Source organism: Piliocolobus tephrosceles, chromosome 9 (genome assembly GCF_002776525.5).
Source record: "Piliocolobus tephrosceles isolate RC106 chromosome 9, ASM277652v3, whole genome shotgun sequence".
In the NCBI taxonomy this organism is placed as follows: domain Eukaryota; kingdom Metazoa; phylum Chordata; class Mammalia; order Primates; family Cercopithecidae; genus Piliocolobus; species Piliocolobus tephrosceles.
In genome coordinates this window covers 76,579,401-76,601,953 of record NC_045442.1, presented here as the reverse complement: position 1 = coordinate 76,601,953, position 22,553 = coordinate 76,579,401, and the positions used below count along the sequence as shown (strand labels likewise).

General features: G+C 43.9%; 1 protein-coding gene across 1 annotated transcript in view; it reads right to left on the bottom strand.

The window, feature by feature from the left end:
• Positions 1-18,588: 18,588 nt before the first annotated feature.
• SH2D4B (SH2 domain containing 4B) overlaps positions 18,589-22,553 on the bottom strand; it is a 74,814-nt gene continuing 70,849 nt past the window's right edge. Inside the window, exon 7 of the mRNA XM_026455773.1 lies at positions 18,589-21,151. Within this exon, the coding sequence (XP_026311558.1) occupies positions 21,059-21,151 (93 nt within the window). The 3' untranslated portion in view covers positions 18,589-21,058. The remainder of the gene's footprint in view (positions 21,152-22,553) is intronic.

Genomic DNA, 22,553 nt, shown 5'->3' with positions numbered 1-22,553 from the left:
GCCTTGTCACTTACTACCCTCCAGGGGTTCTGCAGGTTGCTGCCTGGTGCTCCCACTGCCTCCAAATTCCCCTCCAGGTGGCACAGACACTGCTGGGGCCACCCTCTGTCGAAGAAAAGACATATTCCAAGATAACTTGTGTTTGCCTGGTGAACTTGGTGGACCTCTCAATCAGTGAACTTTTTCTGAGCACACAGGATGTAGGGGGTGAAGCTGACATCAGACCCAGCTCTGGCCCTTCCTCAAAGAGTCCCTTGTCCAACTGGGGAGATGAACACATGACCCAGGGCTGAGATGTGAGCAATGGCCTGGGAATACAGGGGGTGTTCAGGGAAGGGAATGGACAGAGTGTGCTGCAGTGGAGACAGCAAGATCAGAGTCCTGACTGACTTAAGGGAAGATGGAAGAGGGAGGAATGAGGGCAGGCTTCCTGAAAAGGGGCGACAGATTATGAAAAGCCCAAGTGCACGAAAATGTGTAACTGTGTGAGGAAGAGAAGATGGGAAAGATGGAGAGAGAAAAACGGTTTTGTGGTCCGTCTCCTTCCCACTAACCCTACTGTCACCCCGACTAAGGTCCCTGTCACCTAATCCCTGGGGTTTTGCATCTGCTGCCTCCTTCCTGTCTAACCACTAACAGCTAAGAAAGGGGAGTACAGGCTGAAACCCATTTGCTGGAGCATAATCCAAACTATCACCTATCACATTATCACACTTAACCATCTTAATTCCTCAGTATCGACTAATATTTAGACCATGCACAAATGCCCCTACATGTTTCACAGGTGGTTTTGGGTTTTTTTGTTTTTTGTTTTTTTTGAGACGGAGTCTCACTCTGTCGCCCAGGTTGGAGTGCAGAGGCGCAATCTCGGCTCACTGTAAGCTCTGCCTCCCGGGTTTACGCCATTCTCCTGCTTCAGTCTCCCGAGTAGCTGGGACTACAGGCGCCCGCCACCACGCCCGGCTAATTTTTTGTATTTTTAGTACAGACAGGGTTTCACCGTGTTAGCCAGGATGGTCTCGATCTCCTGACCTCGTGATCCACCCGCCTCAGCCTCCCAAAGTGCTGGGATTACAGGCATGAGCCACCGCGCCTGGCCTACAGGTGGCCGTTTTATAGTTGGTTTGTTTAAATCAGGATCCAAACAATGTCCACACATTGCACTCAGTGATCCGTCTCTTACGTTTTTTTTCACCTAAAAGTTACTGCCTCACCTCACCCCCTTTTTTCCATGCCATTTCTTTTATGAAAAAGTGGAGTCGTTTGTCCTATAAAGCTGTTCAGGTAAATTAAAATGGGGGCCAAGCCTGAAGAATCCCTGCAGAGACAAAACCAGTTAGGCTTTATAAGTGACTTTAACCTTGTTTGATTTGCAAATACAAGCAAAACTTAACTTGGGCTACTTCTTGTAAATGCCTACATTAAAGAAAAACAAAACTGAAGCTCAACAAATCAGAAACAGCCAAAAAACTTAACAATTGTTATGAGGGACTTTCCAATGGGATAGACCAAATAAGGCAACTGTCTAGTTAACCCATAAACATTTTCTCGGCTTTACTTCCATGTGCCTGTGAAAGCCTCTCCCTCGGTGGAGCTGTCCAGAACCACTTCTGGTTTGAAGCTGCCTAATTCATGAATCATTGTTTGCTCAAATAAACTCTAAAAAAATTTTTATTATGCCTCAGTTTACCTTAACAGACTTTTCCTCATTCTGAGTTTGGCTCACTACATCCTTTTACGAGGTTTAATTAAAAAAATAAATAAAATAAAAACTTAGATAACTGGCCAGGCATGTTGGCTAACACCTGTAATCCCAGTACTTAGGGAGGCTGAGGTGGGCAGATTGCTTGAACCCAAGAGTTTGAGACCAGCCTGGGCCATCTCTACCAAAAGAAATACAAAAGTTAGCAGGGCATGGTGGCATGTACTTGGTAGTCCCAGCTACTCAGAGGGACTGAGGTGGGAGGATCACCTGAGCCCAGGAAGCTGAGGCTGCAGTGAGCCGAGATCTCACCACTGCACTCCAGCCTGGGCAACAGTGAGACCCTGTCTCAAAAAAAAAAAACAAAAACAAAAAAAATTTGGAGACTCACAGGCAGGGAGACCTACCTGAGAAATATCCTCCAGAGGAACAGAATAAACAAAACATTAGCTTCCTTTTCTGATGCTGATCCTCAACTTGTGGTTTGAAGTGAGAGGATGCAGCTATGTCTGTTCCAAGCGGACTTGGGAATGTTCCAGACTTTCAGAATGTGGCAAGAAAAGTAGTGAATGGGAACAAAGGACACATCAGAGAGGAGGGAAATGACACTGAGGTTTGAACCAGCTCAGGAGAGGTGAAAAAAATTTACACGTGAAAGACGATTTTCCAGTCACCCATCCCCCTGCAGCCTTTCCTGGGGAATGTCAAAGCCTGGCACAGCCACAGCCAATGGCCTGCACTGCCCCCTGCAGGCAGAAATCCTTCAGCAGTGAGAATGGACTGGTTCCCGGCACAGCTTTGCAGGAGCAAGCCTGTGGAGGGAATGGTTTCCAGAACTCCTCCCCAGGCGACTCACCTGACACCCTCGCCTGCAGGTACAGGACCACCAGTTCTGTCGCCTTAGGAACGTGTCCCACTGTACCTGGCACCAGAAGTAAATGGGAATGGAGGAGAAAAAAGGCTTAGAATATACAGAACCAGAAGTTAAATCTGTGAAAACGTCTTTAAGTCATCAAATATATACAATTAATTCCACAATCTGGAATTCTCACTGGCATTTAGTCAAAACGGAAGTTCTCGACTCTCAAGAATATATTCAAGAACACAGAGTATTCAGTTGTAAATGCACCATTTTTTTCTTTATTGGATGGGAATTGGGTGAAATATGAATTTTCAGATTTCCTGTTTGAAAAATACAATCCTGTAGCAACACTACAGTGAGTAGTCAGTATCTGAAGTTGTATGGCTTCAGAATCGCATACAATGATCAATAATAAAACAAAAGTTTATCAACTCTGTTAGAGAAAAGGTTACCTTATCTTTAATTTTTGTATGAAAAATATTATAAAATTGCAATATATGGAGAGGTGACTACAGCATATGAAGCCAAAAAAAAAGAAAAAGAAAAACTGTAAAGATGAAAGTTCTTATAGAGATGTGTTAGGAAGTTATTTTGTAAAAAATATTATGTCATCGTTCTGGGTTTGGGGATGTTTGTGGTATCTGGCGCTAGTTCAATTTGTGTTTTGTGTTTTCTTTTCATATTTTAAATAAATGTTCACTTTTACACCAAAAAAAAAAGAAAACTTAATAGAAAAAATGGAAATTATAAAATAGACGAATTAAGGAGTGATAATTAGCTTTGCACAGTTTAACGACAACAGAAAAAATTCTTTTAAGTACAGAGTGTTCTCCTAGGGCATTTTAATTATGACTTCATAGACTGTTACCGCTTGAAAAGACCTTCGAGGTGATCTTACGCACTTTATTTCTCAGACAGCCCAGGGAACCAGGGCCGAGAAACAGAACCAAGTCCCAAAGTCCCGCTGTGAGTTATTGGCACAACCAAATTTAGAAGCCAGGCCCCCGCCTCCCGACCACACGCGCCTGCCTCCCAGGGCTGGTTTGCAGCTGGTAGAGAGGAGCATGGGCTTTTCCTAGGGATTATTACATCCATCACTTACTCTGAAACACACACATTGACAAAAGCTCCGCTCCACCTCTGCACCACAGCTCTGCAAAGCCGGGTGCTCCACACGGAGCAAACTGAGAGCCAGGCTTTTCCTTCACAGCGTTGTTCTTAATCCGTCCACCACCACCCTCCTTACAGGCAGGAAGCTGAACTTTCCAGCTTTCTTCCTGATGCTCAAGAGGCTGCCGCGGCAGATGCTGCGGATACCCCCTGCTGGCCAAACGGAATATCACAGTATCACAGGCCTGGCAGCTCCTCCTTTTTACATAAATAGACAGATTTTGGGCCAGTCCCCAGCGGTTGAAGATCCTTAGGTAAGATAGGTGACTAAAACGGGACAACTCTCTACACTAGAGGGCAAAGGAAAGGTTCCATGAGAGTCGTCGTGTTCATGCTCAATTGAGACTATGGCAATCAGGATTCCATCCCCAAGATCCTGAAAGGTTGAAGCTGAGGCTGTGCAGCCCAGAACAGTGCCTTGAAATTTCACGTGCATAGACATCACCTGGGAATCTGGTGAAAATCCAGATTCTGGTGAGCTAGGCCTAGGGAAAAGCCTAGTATCCTGCATTTCTAACAAGCCCCCAGGCAATGCTGGTGGTCCAAGTATAAGACTTGGAGGAGCGAGATTCTAGATGGTAGTGCATGAACTTTGGAGTCAGACCAAATTATGTGAACCTCAATTTTTCCACTTGCTAGCTGTGTGGTTCCAGACAAGGGACTTAAATATACTGAACCTTGAATTCCACATATGTAAAATGGGCATGACCCTACCTACCTCACTGCACTTTTGTGTGGACTGTATGGATAGCATATAAAGGTGCCTCGTGTGATATCTGGCATGTAGTGGACATTAAGTGGTGACTGTCACCATCATGGGGATTTTTCCCAGTAGGTTCATGGCTTCAGCAACTCACTGCCCGTGGATACTGGATATGGATACTGATTTACACAAAAGTGTAAATCACAGCATCTCAAACTTACGGATGTCATTGTTTCATTTATTAGTCCCTGGCTGCCAAGGTTAGACCCCCCCTTTAGCTGCAAAGCCAAAGGGTTACAGTCAGTTGAGAGCTGAATCCTTAGCAGTGGTTTCAGTCATCCCTGATGAATGCACATCTTCTCTCACATCCAAACTAGAAAAACACAGAAGAAATAAGATTGATGCCTTGTCACCACACTGGAGGTGAGCTGTAATTCACATGTGTGCTAGGCAGACAATGAAACACAACCTGCAGATAAATCGTCTAAGAGCACATAGGGAAAGACTGGATGCTGTGGAACTGAAGGACTAGCATCAATATTCTGTAACTGAGCAACCTCAATAAGCTTGGCAAGCTACTTGAGCCTCAGTTTCCTCATCTATAAAGTGAGATGATAATGATAACACATCCAGATTAGACACAGAATGTGAAGTGCTTTGACAATGATCATCCCCTTCCCTTGGCTCCTCTTGTGTAAGACAGCTTGGAATTTAAGATAAATGGAGACCCTTTCTCCACTGTTAGCTCTGTATCCATGGATCCAGGAAGTTAGAGGCAGCAGATGTTACAGAAATGTCCATTTGTAAATAAAACAGAGTGCAATGTATTATACAGTCAAAGAGTTTAGGTCCCTAAGTGTTGAAGGCCTATGTCCACATCTGGATGACATTTTGAAGCAAAGAGTGACTGAAACAACCTAGGTCCTACCTCCATAGTAGAGGGCAGACGATCCTTCTGCACCGGCTGCCAGCCCTCTCCAGCTCACCCCTAACTCCATCCCCAGTAACGCCAAACTCCTGCAGCTCCCCAGGAGGGTGCCCTTTCGCAACTCTGTGCCTGTTCACATGCCAGTCACATTCCCCCTCCCTCAATCCTTGCCAAACTTGTGACTTGAGGACTAGGCAGGGCTCTTTGTTGCAACGGAAAGAGGATGGCAGAGAAAGAACTCACAGTATTACCGGAAAGGCTAGAGGAAGCAGCTAGATAAGTGGACAGGATGAAGAAAAGCACAGTCAGAACCACAAGCAAGACTAGCGCAGAACCCTCCAGGAATGAACCCTCTGCCACCACCTCCAAGCACCTCAAGCCATCAGTGTATGCACTGCCAATGCCATGGCCCTGACAGCTGAGCCTGCTCCTGCGCTGCCACCATCAGCAATGCTCCATGAGCATCATGGTAGAACCAAACCTTCCCTGACACACCGTCCTCTGTGTGTCACACACACACAAGTCCTTGAACTGTACTCCCAGCAGCCCTAAACTTAGTCACATGCTTTTGTATTTTTCTAAGTTTCTATGACTGCCACAGGACAAACCTCCCCAAAGCTGACCTTGAGAGGAGTCGTCTTGTCACACACATGTGATTTATGAAGGACATTCTCCCAGGGAAGATGGTGAGGGAGCTGGGAGCGTGGAAGTGGGCAGGACCAGAAGAGGAGGACCCAAGCCAGGGAATAATCTCAGGCAAAATTCAAGAAGAAAGTGTCTTCAGGCTGACCCCTCAGGGGAACTCAAGAGGGTAAGCTATGCCTCAGCATTGTCCCAATCCAGGGCAAGTGTCTGGGCTTCCAGACCCCATACCTGAATGGCCTGTCTTCATGGCAGCCAGGGCTGGAGAAGGAGGGTGGAAACATAAATTATGAGACACCTCCTTGCAAAGTGACTCCAATTGCCCTAGAACAGTTCTCTGAAGAGAAGCAGCAGCCATGGGCTATTGAATGTGCCATGTCAATAGCAGCAAGGGCAAAACAGGTTCCTGGGGATGGGGCAGAGCCATGAGGCTATCTGCTCCTGTGAGCCCACTAGACCCCACCAGCACTGCCTGTGTGTCTAACTCGCCTCTATGTTCCCAGCACCCGGCACTGGGCAGGAGCTTAGCAGGCCACCAGAAAGTGTCCCAAAAGTGAATAAAAGCTGCTTAGGTGGGGCATATGGTTTTCAGGGTGTAAAATGAAGCAATCAGAACAGTGACAGACCCAAAGAGCAGGAAACCAGGCAAGGATAAGGGTATTCCTACCTGGATTTACATTCTCTTCATTATTGACAAGTTCTGACCAGTGTGTCCGAGGTCAGAGGCTCCCTGTGATTAGAAAGGATCTGGTGGAGTCTCCTGTCCCTACTCAATGAACTCTCATCTCCAGAGCAGTGAACACGCTTTTGGATTTCTCAGACACAGCAGCGCTACAACTTCCCATCCCTCTGGGAAGAGGCCTGAAGCTGGAGCTGATGCGAGTGGCTTTCAGAAGTCACATAAAACACCCAAAGGACACGGGTGAGTGGCTGCAGTGGCTCACTTCTCTGCGCCTGCCAGCAAATGGAAGGCAGGACTGGACAGACTCATAAGCCGCTGACAGATGTGCCTTCGGGGACAGCTCCAGAGGAATTCATCCAGGCAGCGTCTGGACGGAGGGCTAATTTTAGTCCTGTGCCTTGGAATTGGCCAAACCCAGAGAAAGCGCAGAAGCCGGAGGCAATTTCCCACTCCCATTTTAGAGTGAAGAAGCAGAGTGGGTGATTTGGCAAAGATCTGTTTGGGGATGCTAAAATGTTCTGAGTCCTTTCAGTCTGAGTCACACAGGGTGGCCCCAGGAGTGTGGCAGACCACCAAGAGAGGGGTCCACCAAGCAAGGCCCTCCTGTAGGTCACCATGACCAGTTATGCCGTCTGTAGTTCAGTGCTCACCACTGGCGTTGGCCTCTGGAGCTGACGACTGCTCTAGTGGTGAATTGTAGGTGTCAACTCAGCTGGGCCCTGGTACCAAGATATGTGGTGAAAATTGAGTCTGGCTGTTTCTGTGCAGGTGTTTCTGGATGAGATTAACATTTAAATAGATGGACCTTGAGTAAAACAGATCACCCTGCATCATATGGGTAGGCCTCATCCGCTCATATGAAGACCTGGATAGAACAAAAGACTAACTTCCCTGGAGCAGGAGAGAATCTACAGCAGAGGCCTGCAGACTGGACTGCAACATCAGCATCTCCCTGTATCTCCAGACACACACACACAGAGACACTCACACAGACACAAGACACAGACACAGAGACAGAGACACACATGGAGACATTCACACACGGAGACAGACACACACAGAAACAGAGACACACAGACACAGAGAGACTCACACACACACAGATACACACACACGGAGACACTCACACAGACACACACAGACACACACATATGGAGACACTCAGACACAGACACACACAGACACAGAGACACTCACACATGGAGACACACACAGACACACAGACACACACACACGAAGACACACACACAGACTCACACACAGAGACACACACGGAGACAGACAGACACGCACAGGGAGACATTCACATAGACACACACAGACACACGCACACACACGGAGACAAACAGACACACAGACACAGAGACCCTCACACACACAGACACAGACACACAGAGACACCCACACAAAGACAGTCACAGACACACACATACAGAGACACACATAGACATGGACACCCAGTCACACACACAGAGTCACTCACACAGACAGACACACTCATGGAGACACACAAACACACAGAGACACTCACATAGACACAGACACACACATACAGAGACACACAAACACAGACACAGACACACACAGACACAGAGACACTCACATAGACACACACAGTCACAGAGACACAGACACACACAGAACACAGACAGAGACACTCAAACACAGACACACAGACACAGGCACACACACAGAGACACTAGACACATATACACACGGAGACGCTCACAAAGACACATAGACACACAGACACAGACACACACACACGGAGACACACAGATACAGAGACACTCACACAGACACACAGAGACACACAGACACACACACACACGGAGACACACTGACACAGACACACACAGACACAGACATGCAGACACAGAGACACACAGACACAGGTACACAGACACACACAGACACACACACATGGAGACACACGGACATAAAAACACAGACACACAGACATAAAAACACAGACACACACACAAAGAGACACACAGACACAGACACATACACAGACACACACACAAAGAGATACACAGATACACACACACACACACAAAGAGACACACACAGATACACACACACAGACACAGACACAGCACACAGAAACACCCACACAGACACAGACACACAGAAACACACACGGAGTTACAGACACACACAGAGAACACACACAGACACACAGAGATATACAGAGACACACACAGATATACAGAGAAACACACAGCAGACACACATAGATACAGAGACACACACATACACAGAGACATATACACAGACACAGACACACAAACACATAAAGACACACAGACATACACACAGGCACAGACACACACACACACACACACCCCAATACACACACATCGACACAGATACACACACACAGAGACACACTGACACAGATACACACACGGGAACACAGATACACACAAGGAACACACACTGACACACAGACACACAGATATACACAAAGACTCACACAGAGACACACACAGGCACAGATACACAAACACATAGAAGCACACAGACATACACACACGCACAGAGAGACACACACACACAAATAGACACAGACACACAGATATACAAACACACAGATACACAAACACATACAGAGATACACAGACACAGATACATACACAGACACACACAGGCACACTGACACACACATACACACATATACACACAGCCACAGATATGCACACAAGCACACATACACACAGCACACACACACATATATACACACAGGCAGACAGACATAGATACACACAGAGATAGACACACACAGAGACACACAGACATGGAGACAAACAGAGACACACACAAATGCAAACACAGACACATGCATACTTCCTAATTTTTGCCCAAGACCTCCACCATTCAGAAATCTAGACATGAGGCATGCATCAGTAATGTTGTTACAAGGAAACTAGAGAAACTGTGGATCAAATTCTTACCTTTTTGAAATTTTTCTCAAATCTTTTTTTTAACCATAGAAAATTTCTAACACATACACAAGTAGACTTAAGTGTCATGAACCTCCAAGTACACATCGCCCAGCTTCACAATTACCAATGCACAGTTGGGCTTTAAGTTCAAAGGCTGTAGTCCAAGTGTAAGTGACCTGTTTAGAAGACCACAAATTAGAAGAAACCAGTTCACCCTTGCCCACTGCAACTCTTGGGCTAGAAAGAGACCCTCCAAGTTGGCAAATGAAAAAGAACTGGAGAAGAGAACGAGATAGTTATATCCTGCTGTACAGTGCCTAAAGGAGCCTGCACCTGGAGCCCTGCAAGCTGAGCCCTGAGAAGTGCATGCACACCCAGCTTGGCTGGGGTTCTAAGGGTAAACAGCAAGCCCGCCCACATCCCCCACATCAAAGCAGAGGAGGGAAGCCCACGTGGAGGTACCCAAAGTACCTGTTCTCCCAAGGCAGTCCCCATACATCTGGATGGAGACAGTCCAGAAAGAAGACAAGCCCTTTCCTGGATGTCTTTGAAAGAGAGCATACCTGGAGGGTTTTGAAGCTGTGATGAGACTATGGGCTGGTACTGTGTGAATCCTATGACTGAGAGCTATGAGGGGAAACCTCTGCTAGGGTCCATCAGGGAAGCAGGACAGAACCCAAGGATCAGTGGATGGTGAGTAGGATAGAGTATCTCCTGAAAGGAAGACACTTAGCCAGCCCCATCACATGCCAAGATAAGTCGTGAATCCCCCAGTGCAGTAAATCCACCTTAGGAAGAGGAGGGGGTAACAAATTGGCTGATGTTAACCTAAAATAACCAAATTTTATTCTCAGCAAAATGGGAAAATGATATAAATCGGGTTCAAAAATCAAAGTTGCATTTTTTGCACAGCTTCCATAGTTTTGATGATTAAATGCCATAATCCTCACAAAGACATCACCCTATTCTCACTATCCAGTGCCCCACAGAAGAGGGCACTTAACCTTGGAAACATAGACACCCTATTTCCTTAAAATACACCAAGGCAGAGGCCCACCCCACATCAATGGTATCAGCATCTCTTGACTCAGAACACTTGTTTGTTTGTTCGGATTATTCTAATTTGAGTACAACTAGAAACTGCTTTAGATCTTCCTGTTCACACCTGGCATGTAATCCTGCAATGTACCAGCTACACAGACATAAGCAGACAACTGAAGATCTTTTACCTCTTTGCGAGATTGTGTTCCATCCTTCCGTTCTTGCAAAGGTTCAAATGTGGCCATTATCAGACTCAGCCTGAAACCCCAACTATAGTTAAACTTCACCTCTCCCTTCTAATTTGCCAGAAATCACCTTAGTAGTTTCATCTCATGCTCCAATTAGCCAGTTAGGAAATGACAACAGTCATTTTGAATGGCTATCTCCACTTCTGCAGAAACCATAAAACAACTACATGGAGAAACTGGACAGAGCTTTCTGGTCGGTGAAACCCAAGGTCTACATGTTCTCCTATCAGCAGAGCCCCAACTTCCAGTCTGGATGGACTCGGGCAGGGACCCTGAACTACAGGTTCAGTTAAAGAACCACTAGGGAGGCCAAGACAAGAGAGCTCAGAGTGTGCTGACTTCAATTATGTCCTTTTCTGAGGAATCTCAAAAGTCTGTTGTTTACCTGGTCTTTGGAGACACCAAAAAGGAAAGAATCTACTCACTCCATAGGGAGAGTGGAGGAAGCTGGAAGAAATGGAATCAACCTTTAATTAGAGACTATTCAAATGATCACAGCTAGAACAGAAATGTACCAAGAATGAGTTCATTGCTAAAAATGAAACGAAGTGGGACACAAAGAAATGGATCAAAAGCAACATATCAAAGGGCGTCATAATGGATGAGGTAGCATGTCATCCCAGGGTTCAGTGACCACTGCCATGTCTGTCTCCCCAGGTATGGAGGGAAAGGTGAAGGTCACTTCCTGGTGGGGTCACGTAGACTCCACAGCAAAGTTTAAATGCTGGAGGTTTGGTGTGAGCTATGGCTTCTGCCTTAAAAGCAAGAGAAAGAGGCATATTAACTGATGTTCTGAGGAGACCTGGAAAGGTGACTGTGGTGGATGAAACAGGAAAATAGGCAGAGACACAACCTCTTGAGTATCTGAGAGTACTCAAGTTTGGCAAGACAAATTGGGACGCTGTGATATTATGATATAATGAGAAATATATATTTGGTCTCTGCCCCCAGTTCCTGAGACAGTGCTCCTAAACCTTTGTAGACAGTGATGCTAGGAAGAATCTTTTATCTAATACTTGGTCTCTGATGAGGGTTCCTGACACAGAGCTCCAAAGACCTTTGTAATTTCCTGGATGACAGGAGTACCTTTTGTTCCAACTCTTGGTGGGTTCCTGAATAGCCTCAGCATGGGGGCTGGTTGCCAGCAGAACCCACCATGTGATTAGAGGGTTGGAAATTTCAGTCCCACCTCTCAACCTCTGGGGAGGGAGAGGGGTTAAATATTGAGTTGATCACCAATGGCCAATGATATAATCAATTCATGCCTATGTAATGAAGCCTCCATAAAAATCCAAAAGGACAAGGTTCAAAGAGCTCCTGGCGTGATGAACACATGGAGGTACCTGGAGGGTGGAGCACCCAAGAAAGCAGGGAATCTCCATGCCCCCTCCCACATATCTTACTCTGTGCATCTCTCCTATCTGGCTGTTCAACAAGTAGTTTATGATAAACTAGTAAGGAAGTGTTTCCCTGAGGTCTATGAGCTCAACCCAAGGAGAGTGTCACGGAAACCCTGATTTACAGCTGGTTGGTCTGAAGTACAGGCAACAACCTGGAGGCTTGTGACTGGCATCTCTGCATGGAGGCAGTATTGTGGGGCTGAGCCCTTAACCTGCAGAGTCTGACTCTAATTCCAGGCAGTGTCAGAATTGAATCAAATTATAGGATATCCAGCTGGTGTCTGCTGGAGAATTGGTTGTTGGTGGGGAAAAATATCCCACACCTTTTGGTGATGAGAGGTCAAGTGTTCAGTGCTATGTGTTGTATGTGAGTAGGAACAACTGGGGATTTTTGCATTTCTTACAGAATCACCATAGGACTAAGCTCGCCCCCCTCCCCGTCCCCAGCCTGCCAACAAGATGTATTGTTCTTCCTTCTCTGCTGACCTGTATAGATTATGCCAAGAGTTCCTAACCCCATGGCCTTAGGCTGCTTCAGCCAATGAGAGCCCAGCAGAGATTAGAAGGAAGGAAGAGGGTGAAGTTTGGTACTTATTTATTGCCTGGCTGCCTCACTGCAAGGTTGGCTCAGGCTGGCTTTGTCCCTGGACACAGTCCCGCCCTGCCCTTCCAAAATGGCCAACTCTGTGTGCGTCTCTCTTCTCATCTAAACTGTTTCCTCCTTTGTTGTTATGGGCCAGGTGGGTAAAGGCTGGGGTGCTACTAAGCCCTGGGTCACTAGGTTTCCCACTGTGACTCTCCTGTACCCCAATTTTCTAAATGAACCCTCCTTAAGTGACCCTTTTTTTAGGCTCCCCCTCTTTCCTATAAGGGCTGTAACTAGTACGGACACCAGCAGCTCTGGATCTTCTCTTCCCAGCCATCCTCAGGGGTCTGTGGAAAAAGACAAATTACTATTCAGTGGAACCGAAGAATGATTCCACCCGAAGAAAAGAAACAGTGACAAGAGAAGAAGCTTGCAAAGGTCTATGAAATGTGTCTCTAACTTCTCCTCTTTTTTGAGTCACCATTGTACTTTTGAGTACAGTTAGTTAAAAATTAATGTTCACGGACTTTTTAAATTGTTTGGAGTAATGGTATCTCCCTTAGACCAATAACTGAATTGCTTACTTGGGAACATAAATCTCCATTGTGAATACTGACATTTTCTCTTTAACAGCTATGTGCGTTCTATCCACTAGCCTGGGCCTCATTGTCTCTATATATGTGTCAGGTAAATGCTTTTAACACACAGCATTCCTCCCTTGGTAGGTACTAAGCAATAAAGGTTAAGTTGTTCTGAAAATGATTTTACATTTCTGTTTCAGCTATGAGTTAGTATCTGCTTATAAAATTAAGAATGATTCTAACACAGAGCATCATTAATTAGTTTTCCAATGGCCCATTTGCTCAGGGATTCCATGCCTCTTGAACAAATTGCTCAGTTGTTCACAGAAAATTATATTTTGTTAGGTAGACTCAGGGAGGTGTCTGATTAATTCCTAAAATAGTGTGCTAGAGTAAGACTCTGGGCTATTAGCTCACAGATTTTTTTTAAATGAATTTAGTTATATATTAGAATACTAATTTTTTAAATTATGGCATAATATTTTGGTTGTTCTGTTTATTCTCTTTGCCATAAGTTTTTCCAACTTTCCATAAATTAGAAACTAGAAATGAGGGAAGAGGCATAATCATCCCAAATAACTTTCTGTGGTTCTATTCAACAACCAGCTACCAGTTGAAATATGAAGCTGGGTTGGGCACAGTGGCTCACGCCTGTAATCCCAGCACTTTGGGAGGCCGAGGCAAGCAGATTGCTTGTGCTCACTCAGGAGTTCGACCCCAGCCTAGCAAACATGGTGAAACCCGTGTCTACAAAAAATACAAAAATTAAGGGTCATGGTGGTGCACACCTATAGTCTAAACTACTCAGGAGGCTGAGGTGGATCACTTAAGCCCGGGAGGTCGAGGCTGCAGTGAGCTGAGATCACACCACTGCACTCAGCCTGGGTGACAGAGCTAGACCCTGTCTCAAAAAAAATAAAAATGCATATGTTTTTAAAATATAAAAATATTTAAAAATTTTAAAAAGAAAAAAAGAAATATGAGGCTGAAAGCACACATGTGCCCAACATAAGGGGTTGGGTTCCCCCGCCTTATCAAATTGCCCAGCAGCTGCCCAAGAAAAAAAGAATTGTTAATGACAGAATGAAAAGCAATAATTGCAGCCAATCTGAATAAGCCAAATATAAAAACCCATGAAGATGTAAGAATAAGCGGGAAATTAACCAGAGGCTTGTGAGCATAAGGACATAAAAGGTAGTTAACAACATACAATATTGATTAAAAGAGTCAGGGAAAGGCAGATGAGGAACAAATCAAGTTACGGAAGGTCTAGGCTAAATTTTTGGACAATAACCAAGTTATTAGTACAAACTGCTGTTGCCCCATAGGTTGCAGAAGTATCCAAAACCCTTGGCTCCTGGCTGAGAATCTGGACAGAATGTCTCCCTTATGAAGAATTTGGTTGTGCAAATGTTTAGTTTCTGCAATCAGGGATGGGTATAGTATAGTATATAAAAAGCCCATATCAGGCCGGGCGCAGTGGCTCACACCTGTAATCCCAGCACTTTGGGAGGCCAAGGCAGTTGGATTACTTCAGGTCAGGAGTTCAAGACCAGCCTGTCTACCATGGTGAAACCCCATCTCTACTAAAAAATACAAAAAGTTAGCCAGGTGTGGTGGCAGGCGCCTGTAATCCCAGCTACTCAGGGGGCTGAGGCAGGAGAATCGCTTGAACCTAGGAGGCAGAGGTTGTAGTGACCCAAGGTCGCAACCACTGTACTCCAGCCTGGGCAATAGAGCGACACTCCATCTCAAAAAAAAAGCCCATTTCAGGCCTACATTCATACACACACACAGACAGAGTTTCAGGACTCCAAATCTTTGCTAATGCCAATTGTTTCTTCTTCCTGGAAGTGTCTTCCCTTCTTCCTCTGCCATTTAAATTCAGATTTATATTGATGACTCCCAAGAATTACTCTTCCTTCTATACTCTGTTGTCTACTCCTAACTGGGGGTGGGGAAGCAGGAGGAGATGTCCACAAATAGCAGAGGCCTCTTGGCGAACAGGTCATGGGTGCACTATGAACAAGCTCTGCTAGCCTCCACATTCTACAGGGGATGAGTTCTCCCCCAGCCTCCTCCTCCTCAGCTTCTCTCCAGGGGGTACCTATGACTGAGTGACCTCTGACACTCGGTGCCTCCAGGGTAAGAAAGTTCCCTTCAGAAGAGTAGCTGACACAGCCATTATTGAGTCTATCTCTGCCTCTACCGCCTCACACCACTTCAGTCTCCTGAGATGAGCTCATAAGCCCAGCAAGACCGTGAGCTCATCTTGAGATGAGGATATAAATGGACAGAAGACTCCATCACAGAAGGGCTTTCACAGCTGCTATCCAGCATGGTCAGCCAAGAGAAGGCATGGAGTCTTACTGAGTGTCTCTTATGGACAGCATGCTTCACAGATAATGTCTGTCTTCTTAAAGCCTATCAGCTAAAGCCTACTAGCAATACACAGCCAAATTTAGGGTTATTAACTTGTTGCAGCAAGAGAGCACATATGCAAGAGGAATCGTGGAACATGAAAAGGTGAAAGTTAGGAAAGCATACTTACTAAGACTGGGGAGCTGGAGTTAAAGGTTCTTGGCAGGGATTGGTCAGAATCTGGAAACTAGGAAGTTGCTGGAACCGTCAGTAATTTTATCTACAGAACGCCAAAGTCATGAGATGTACACCCATGTTCATAGCCACACTATTCCTAATAGCCAAAAGGCAGAACCAATCCAAGTGTCCACTGACAGATGAATGGATAAATAACATGTGATGTATACATACTATGGAATATTATTCAGCCTTTAAAAGGCACGCATGCTACACATGGATGAATCTTGAAGACGTTATGCTAAGCGAAATAAACCAGACACAAAAAAGACGAATTCTGTATTATTCCACTTACGTGAGGTACCTAGAGTAGCCAAACTCATAGAGACAGAAAGTAGAATGGTGATTGCCAGGGGCTTAGAGGAGGGGAGAATAGGGAGTCATGGTTAATGGGTACAGAGTTTTGTTTTTGTAAGATGAAAAGTTTTCTGTGGATGGATAGTGGTGGCAGTTGAGTAACAATGTGAATGGACTCAGTGCCACTGAACCATATACTTAAAAATGGTTAAAATGGTCAATTTTATGTTACGTATATTTTACTACAATTTTTTTTAAAAAGTCACGTGGAATGACTGTTAGATCAGTTTGTCTGATGTCCTCTCTAAAAAACACGGGTCTGCATGTGCTGGTTAGTGTTTGAGTTTAGATACTTTCTTCTGTATGCTGTGGCTTGGCTCGGTTTAACTGTTTTGCAAGTCACAGAGCAGATCTGCAATATGTGATTTGTGTTTTAATTCTCAGTTACCCCATCTCAGACTAGCTGTCAGCAGAGTTGTTTTTCACTTTCTCAATCTCATTTAGTTGTTTGCTTGTTTGTTTATTCGTCTTAACAACTGAAAGCAGTACTAGATTCGAGATTCCAACCCAAAGCTGCCAGAATTCTCACCGTGGACTTTTCTATCATACGAGTTCCCTAAAGGTTAAAACAGCTCATTGAAATATGCACAATCTGTCCGTTCCTAACACATAACAGATTTAAATCCGTATCAACTATTCCAGGAACCCTAAAATACTCAGATAAATATGGCATTGCCTGATTTCCAGGACCTCACACACTGAAGGGCAAAACATAAATACATAGTTATGTGTAAGAAATACAATAAATCTAGAAGGTAAATGATCATATGCCCATGTTAAATATCTACATAATTGTGATACTACTCACTTACATTTGGTTAGAATCCTTTCACAAGGAAGAGAATCTCCTTTTTCTAGAGATGAGATTTAAAATTAAAATGGAACACTACTAGAAAATTTAATACATTCACTTAGATTTCTCTGAAGCATAAATGATGGTGTTAAAAGAGTAGATTTAGATAAAGCAGAGAAAGAAAGCAAAGTAATTCCTAACAGATGCATCATAATTTAAAGCAGGAATTGGCAAATTTTTTTCTGTAAAGGGCCAGAAAGTAAATATTTAAGGCCTTACAGGCCATATGCGGCCAAAGACAATATGTAAACAAATGAGTATGGCTGAATTCCAATAAAACTTTATTTATGAAGCTGAAATTTGAATTTAATGTAATTTTCACAGGTCATAAAATATTCTTTTTTCCAAACATTTAAAAATGTAAAAACCATTTTTATCTCTCAGGCTGTAGAAACACGAGCAGCAGGCTGAATTTGGCCTGCAGCTATAATTTGCCAACTCCCGCTTTCAAGCCTGACTTCTCCAAGTGTAACCCATAGTCTGGCAGCATCAGCAACACCCAGGAGCTTGTCAGAAATACAGAACCTCATGCCCAATCCCAGATCCACTGAAGGAGAACCTACATTTTCAACAACCATCATGTGTTTGTTTACGCAGTTTAAGGTCCACTCAGGTTGATACGTGACTGCGGTCAAGCCCTGTGCTTCCCAAGGAAGTGACCTTACCTTGGGAATGTTCTGAACCTCTCTGTGCCTCAGTTTCCCCATGTACAAGATAAAGATAGCATTTCCTCCCTTAAGCATGGCTGTGAGAATTCACACATGCGTGCACACACACACGCACACACATGGCTTAAAACAGTATTTGTCATTACCATAACAAAATCTTCTGTTATTTTCACAGCCACCCTCTGAAACAGGCAATGTTGACCTAATTTGACAGAAGAAACTGTAGTCCAAAAAATACAGAAATTCATCTAGGATCACAATTTAGTCCTGAGAATAATGATCAAAGGGACAAAAGGGGGACAAATGCCCCAGGCTCCCAGGTCTTCAAGCCCATGTCACCCTCTCGGGGAACACTCTCCATAACCTCTCAGCTCATGCCCCTTAGATGGTCCCTAAAAATACTTCTGCCATGCAAGGATCTCCCCAAATCTGTACCCCAAGTTACCCTTTCATTCCTTGAAATTTATTTTCCATTAAGTCCCATAGTGTTTTTTTTTACAACTTCTCTTTCTAGTTATAGATTGTAAATTTTTCCTTTGCTCAGTCTTGGAGCTGACCAACTGTTTTTTATTATATTTGTAGGGCTCAGGGGGGAAAAAAAGGCAATTCCTTTATTTGAGAATCCTGACATTTATTAGCATAATAAAACTCTCAAGATGAAATTGCAGTTTTCCAGACAGTAATTTCATTTGCAGGACAACTTACAAGGGATTTATTTTAAAGCCAGGTAAAAAGGTAAAACCTAAAATATATGAGACATGCAGAAATTGCAGGCCCCAAATAAAATGAAATAAATGTGTTAGGGATGGAAAACCCAGCTGTTGTCTCTCACATATTAATTAGGGGTGACAGGAACAACAACCCAGGGATTCAGGGCCTCAACCCATCTTGGTCTGCTTTCAAAGCTGCTGTTAGTTCTTGGAACAAAAGTTTCTTCCAACACCTTGAAAATCATCACATCATATCCCGCGACACATCATGGCTAAGCACTAAATTGTTGTTGTTATTGTGGTTGTTGTTAGAAATACCTTTTTCATTTGGACAGAGCTTTCATGTTTATCATTTAACTGACCTGCAAAAAAACCTAGTGACGGCCATACAGAAAAATTCCCTTTTCAGTCATACTGAGGTTTACTGAAGTTAAATGACTTGGACAAAGTCACATAGTTGGTAAATCAGAGAGCCAAAACTAAAACATCATTGCTCTGAGTCCATAGAAATAAGGCAATTTTAATGATTATTTTAATGATAATCAATTAAGGCATGTTAGAGTTCAGAAAGGAGCTTCCTTCCATCATTTCACTTTATGCATGCAGTGAGACAGGCAGACCTGGGAAAGCCACAGAGCTGAGTTGCAAAATTGGTATTATTGAACACTTCTTTATGATGGGTTCTTATCCTGGATTCCCCAAAAGGTAGAGCCTGTGGCAAAAGCTTACAAGCTGCTACTTCATTCAGAAGTGCAATCCCGGAGCAACAGGAGACAGCAAGGCAAGGCAGAGAAGAGGGAACAAACAGGAGCAGGGGGGTGTCATACTGATCCAGCCACCACATGGTTTCATCGTGACTGGTTGCCCAATCTTGCAGGACTATCTTCTAAAAGACCATTCAAACAGATGCCTCTCAGAATAGTTACTACAGGAGGAAGAAGGGGGAAAAAGCGATCTACCAGCCTGTGACTCCCATTCATCCCAGATTCACCACATGGGGCATTCACTTCCCATCTCTTCTGTCTTATGCCTCTGCAGCAACGGGAGATGGGACATGTGGCAAGCTACCACTGGCTTATGCTCACATGACACTGATCAACATAGGGAGGAAGAGCAGAACCCAAGCAAAACTGGTTACAGTGCTGTTGGCTTGTGGTAGAGAAGTGACCAAGAATCTAAGGAACAGGTGAGGCAAGAGAAGAAGAGGGGCATAGGAGGTGTTTGAGACAGCCACCAAGTAAAGTAAATTGTTCCCTAACATCCCTAGAGTCCCTTCATTATTTCCCTCTCACCAAACACAATGCTGCAAGCATTATAATGCTAATAAGTTCCAGGGTGAGGATCTGAACCCAAGTTTTCTTGACTGTAAAGACTGTAATCTTCTCTTCATCATATACTACCTCTGTGTATATGGCCATAACTGTGGAACACAAGTATGCACCAATAGACACCATCACTGAGAGTTATTGAGGAGTTATTGGGTGAGTCTTCTTGTTAATATAAGGAACACACTGAGATTAAGTTGACAAGGGAATTAAAAGGACAATGAGGACAGAGCTAATCATTGGAGTTACCTGCATAAAGAGGGCCACATCCCAGAGAGCGGAGCCACATCAGATTTCTCAAAATCATTCTTGCATTTATAACTCACCCCAGGTCTTGAAGACATCTGTAGGATTACATAAAACCATTGCAAAAGCAGGGCCAAGATATGATTCAAAGATAGAGGAGAGTGACAAAAGAAGAGGTTAAATAAGGAAGGCAGGACAGTGTCAATCAGCTGCCCTGGAAACTGGGGCTCGCCTTAGATAATTCCAATGATAACATCAATAAGGGTAATAATGGAGATTATGAAAGATGCAGCATTTATGTCCTCCATAGAAATCCTTCATAATCTTCCATTATTGCCATGATTTTATAGAGTGGCAAGTAGGAAATAATTTACGAGAAACCACTGCTAATTTGTGTTGGAAAACTTTTAGAAGATGTGCATTCATTAACAAACATTTACTGAATGTCTACCATATGTTAAATTTAGGGTTCGGCACTGGAATTATTTTGGATTATTAAAACATGGTCCACGCACTGTAAAAGCTCAGTTTCTGGAAGCCATGACAAACAGGCTTTGTCTTCTAAGGTCATATAGCTAAGCTCTTCATGAAAGAGTTGCATGAGCTATTAGCAATTTCTGTCCTGATCACTGGGATGAGACCAGTAGCCCTATGCCATAGATGTCATATCCCTTGAGACATATTAATCTACTTTTTCCTCTGGATAGTGGTGGATCTTCCAGAAGGCCATAGAATTTGAGTTGAGAAGTTCTTAAGCTCAGTTCAAAACAGGATGCCCAAAGGAATCCAACTGATAAGGAAAAAAATATTATTCAAACAATGGATGGTAGTCTGGTGGGCTGTCCCTCTGTCCGCAGGGTTCCTGAAGTAACTCTCCTCCTGAAACAGTGATAATTTCCTCCTAAAAGAGAAAAAAAGGAAAATCCATTTATCATCAAGACAGGGAAATACACATCTATGAGAGAGAGAGAGTGGTTCAAGACAGAGAAACTAAGAATATGCATCTGTCTCCCCTCATTCAGATTGCTAGAGATGACATTAAAAAAAATCTGCCTTTAAAAAGAAATGAATTCATAAAAAGTACTGGAAAATAAAAAGGAATGCTATTGACAAAGTGAAACATATTGAAGAATCCTTGAAAAACAAAAGACATGCAGGAGGGGCTTGTCAGAGGAGTCAATGTGGGACACCAGTTACAGCAAGTTGAGGAAGGGTCGAGGGACTCCAGTAGGTGTTTGCCTCAAGCACGTCGGGGAATGAGGAAATGCACACAGTTCCTTGGAAGCCCCAAGAGACCCAAAAAGTTCAGACAGTCCCATGCCCAAAAGATGAGCCACTCACAGTCAGCTCCAACCCCTACAGCATGAAGACACTGGATTTGGGAAACAAAACTATATTCACTCATGATAGACAGAAAATTCAAAGTTGGAATATCGCTTCATAGCCTAAAATTTATAGGCATTTAAGCAAAATTACAACCATAAAAGAAAGATGCTGAACTCAACAATAGAAATGATTTCCAGGAAAATATCAAGTCTATAAAGCAAACAGAAGAAGCTTTAAGAGATGTACATTAATCTCTCCTCGGCGGAATAAGAAATAAGTCATCCATGAAACGAGAATGGGCATTATTAAAAAAAAAAAAAAAGAACCAATTAAAGAACCTGGAAACCAAAAGCATGACCATTTAAATTAAAAGGAAAAAATTTCAGAAGAACTGAATAGCAGAATGCTCATAACTAAAGAGCAATTCAGCAGCTGAGAGAAATGTCACATCAAAAAGAAAGAGACATCCTAATAGATAAATGGACAAAGGATATGAAAGGACGACTCACAGAAGAAATCTAAGTGGCCATGAAACGTGTGAAAAGATCCTCAGCATCAGTGGTAATCAGATAAATGCAAACTAAACCACAGTAGATTCAGTGTCTGCCCATCTGATGGAGAAAAATGAAATGACTGATAGGCCCCAGTGTTGGCAGCAGTGCAGGGAAACAGCCTCACATAGTTTTGGCAGGAGACTGAACTGGCGCCACACTTTTGGAGGCCAATCTGGCAGATCTTTCCTAATTAAAATGTGCATACTCTTCTCTCCAGCAATTCCAGTTCCAGGACCCATCCTAGAGAAATACTGCACATGTATCCATAGTGACACACACAGGGAAGTCTCTGCGGCACTGTTCAAGATCATAAAAAATCGGAAGCCAGATAAGAGTGGCCATCAAAAGGAGAATGGGTAATTAAACTGTAATATGCATCCATACCATGGAATACCACACAGCATTTACAAGGTTTGGTATACG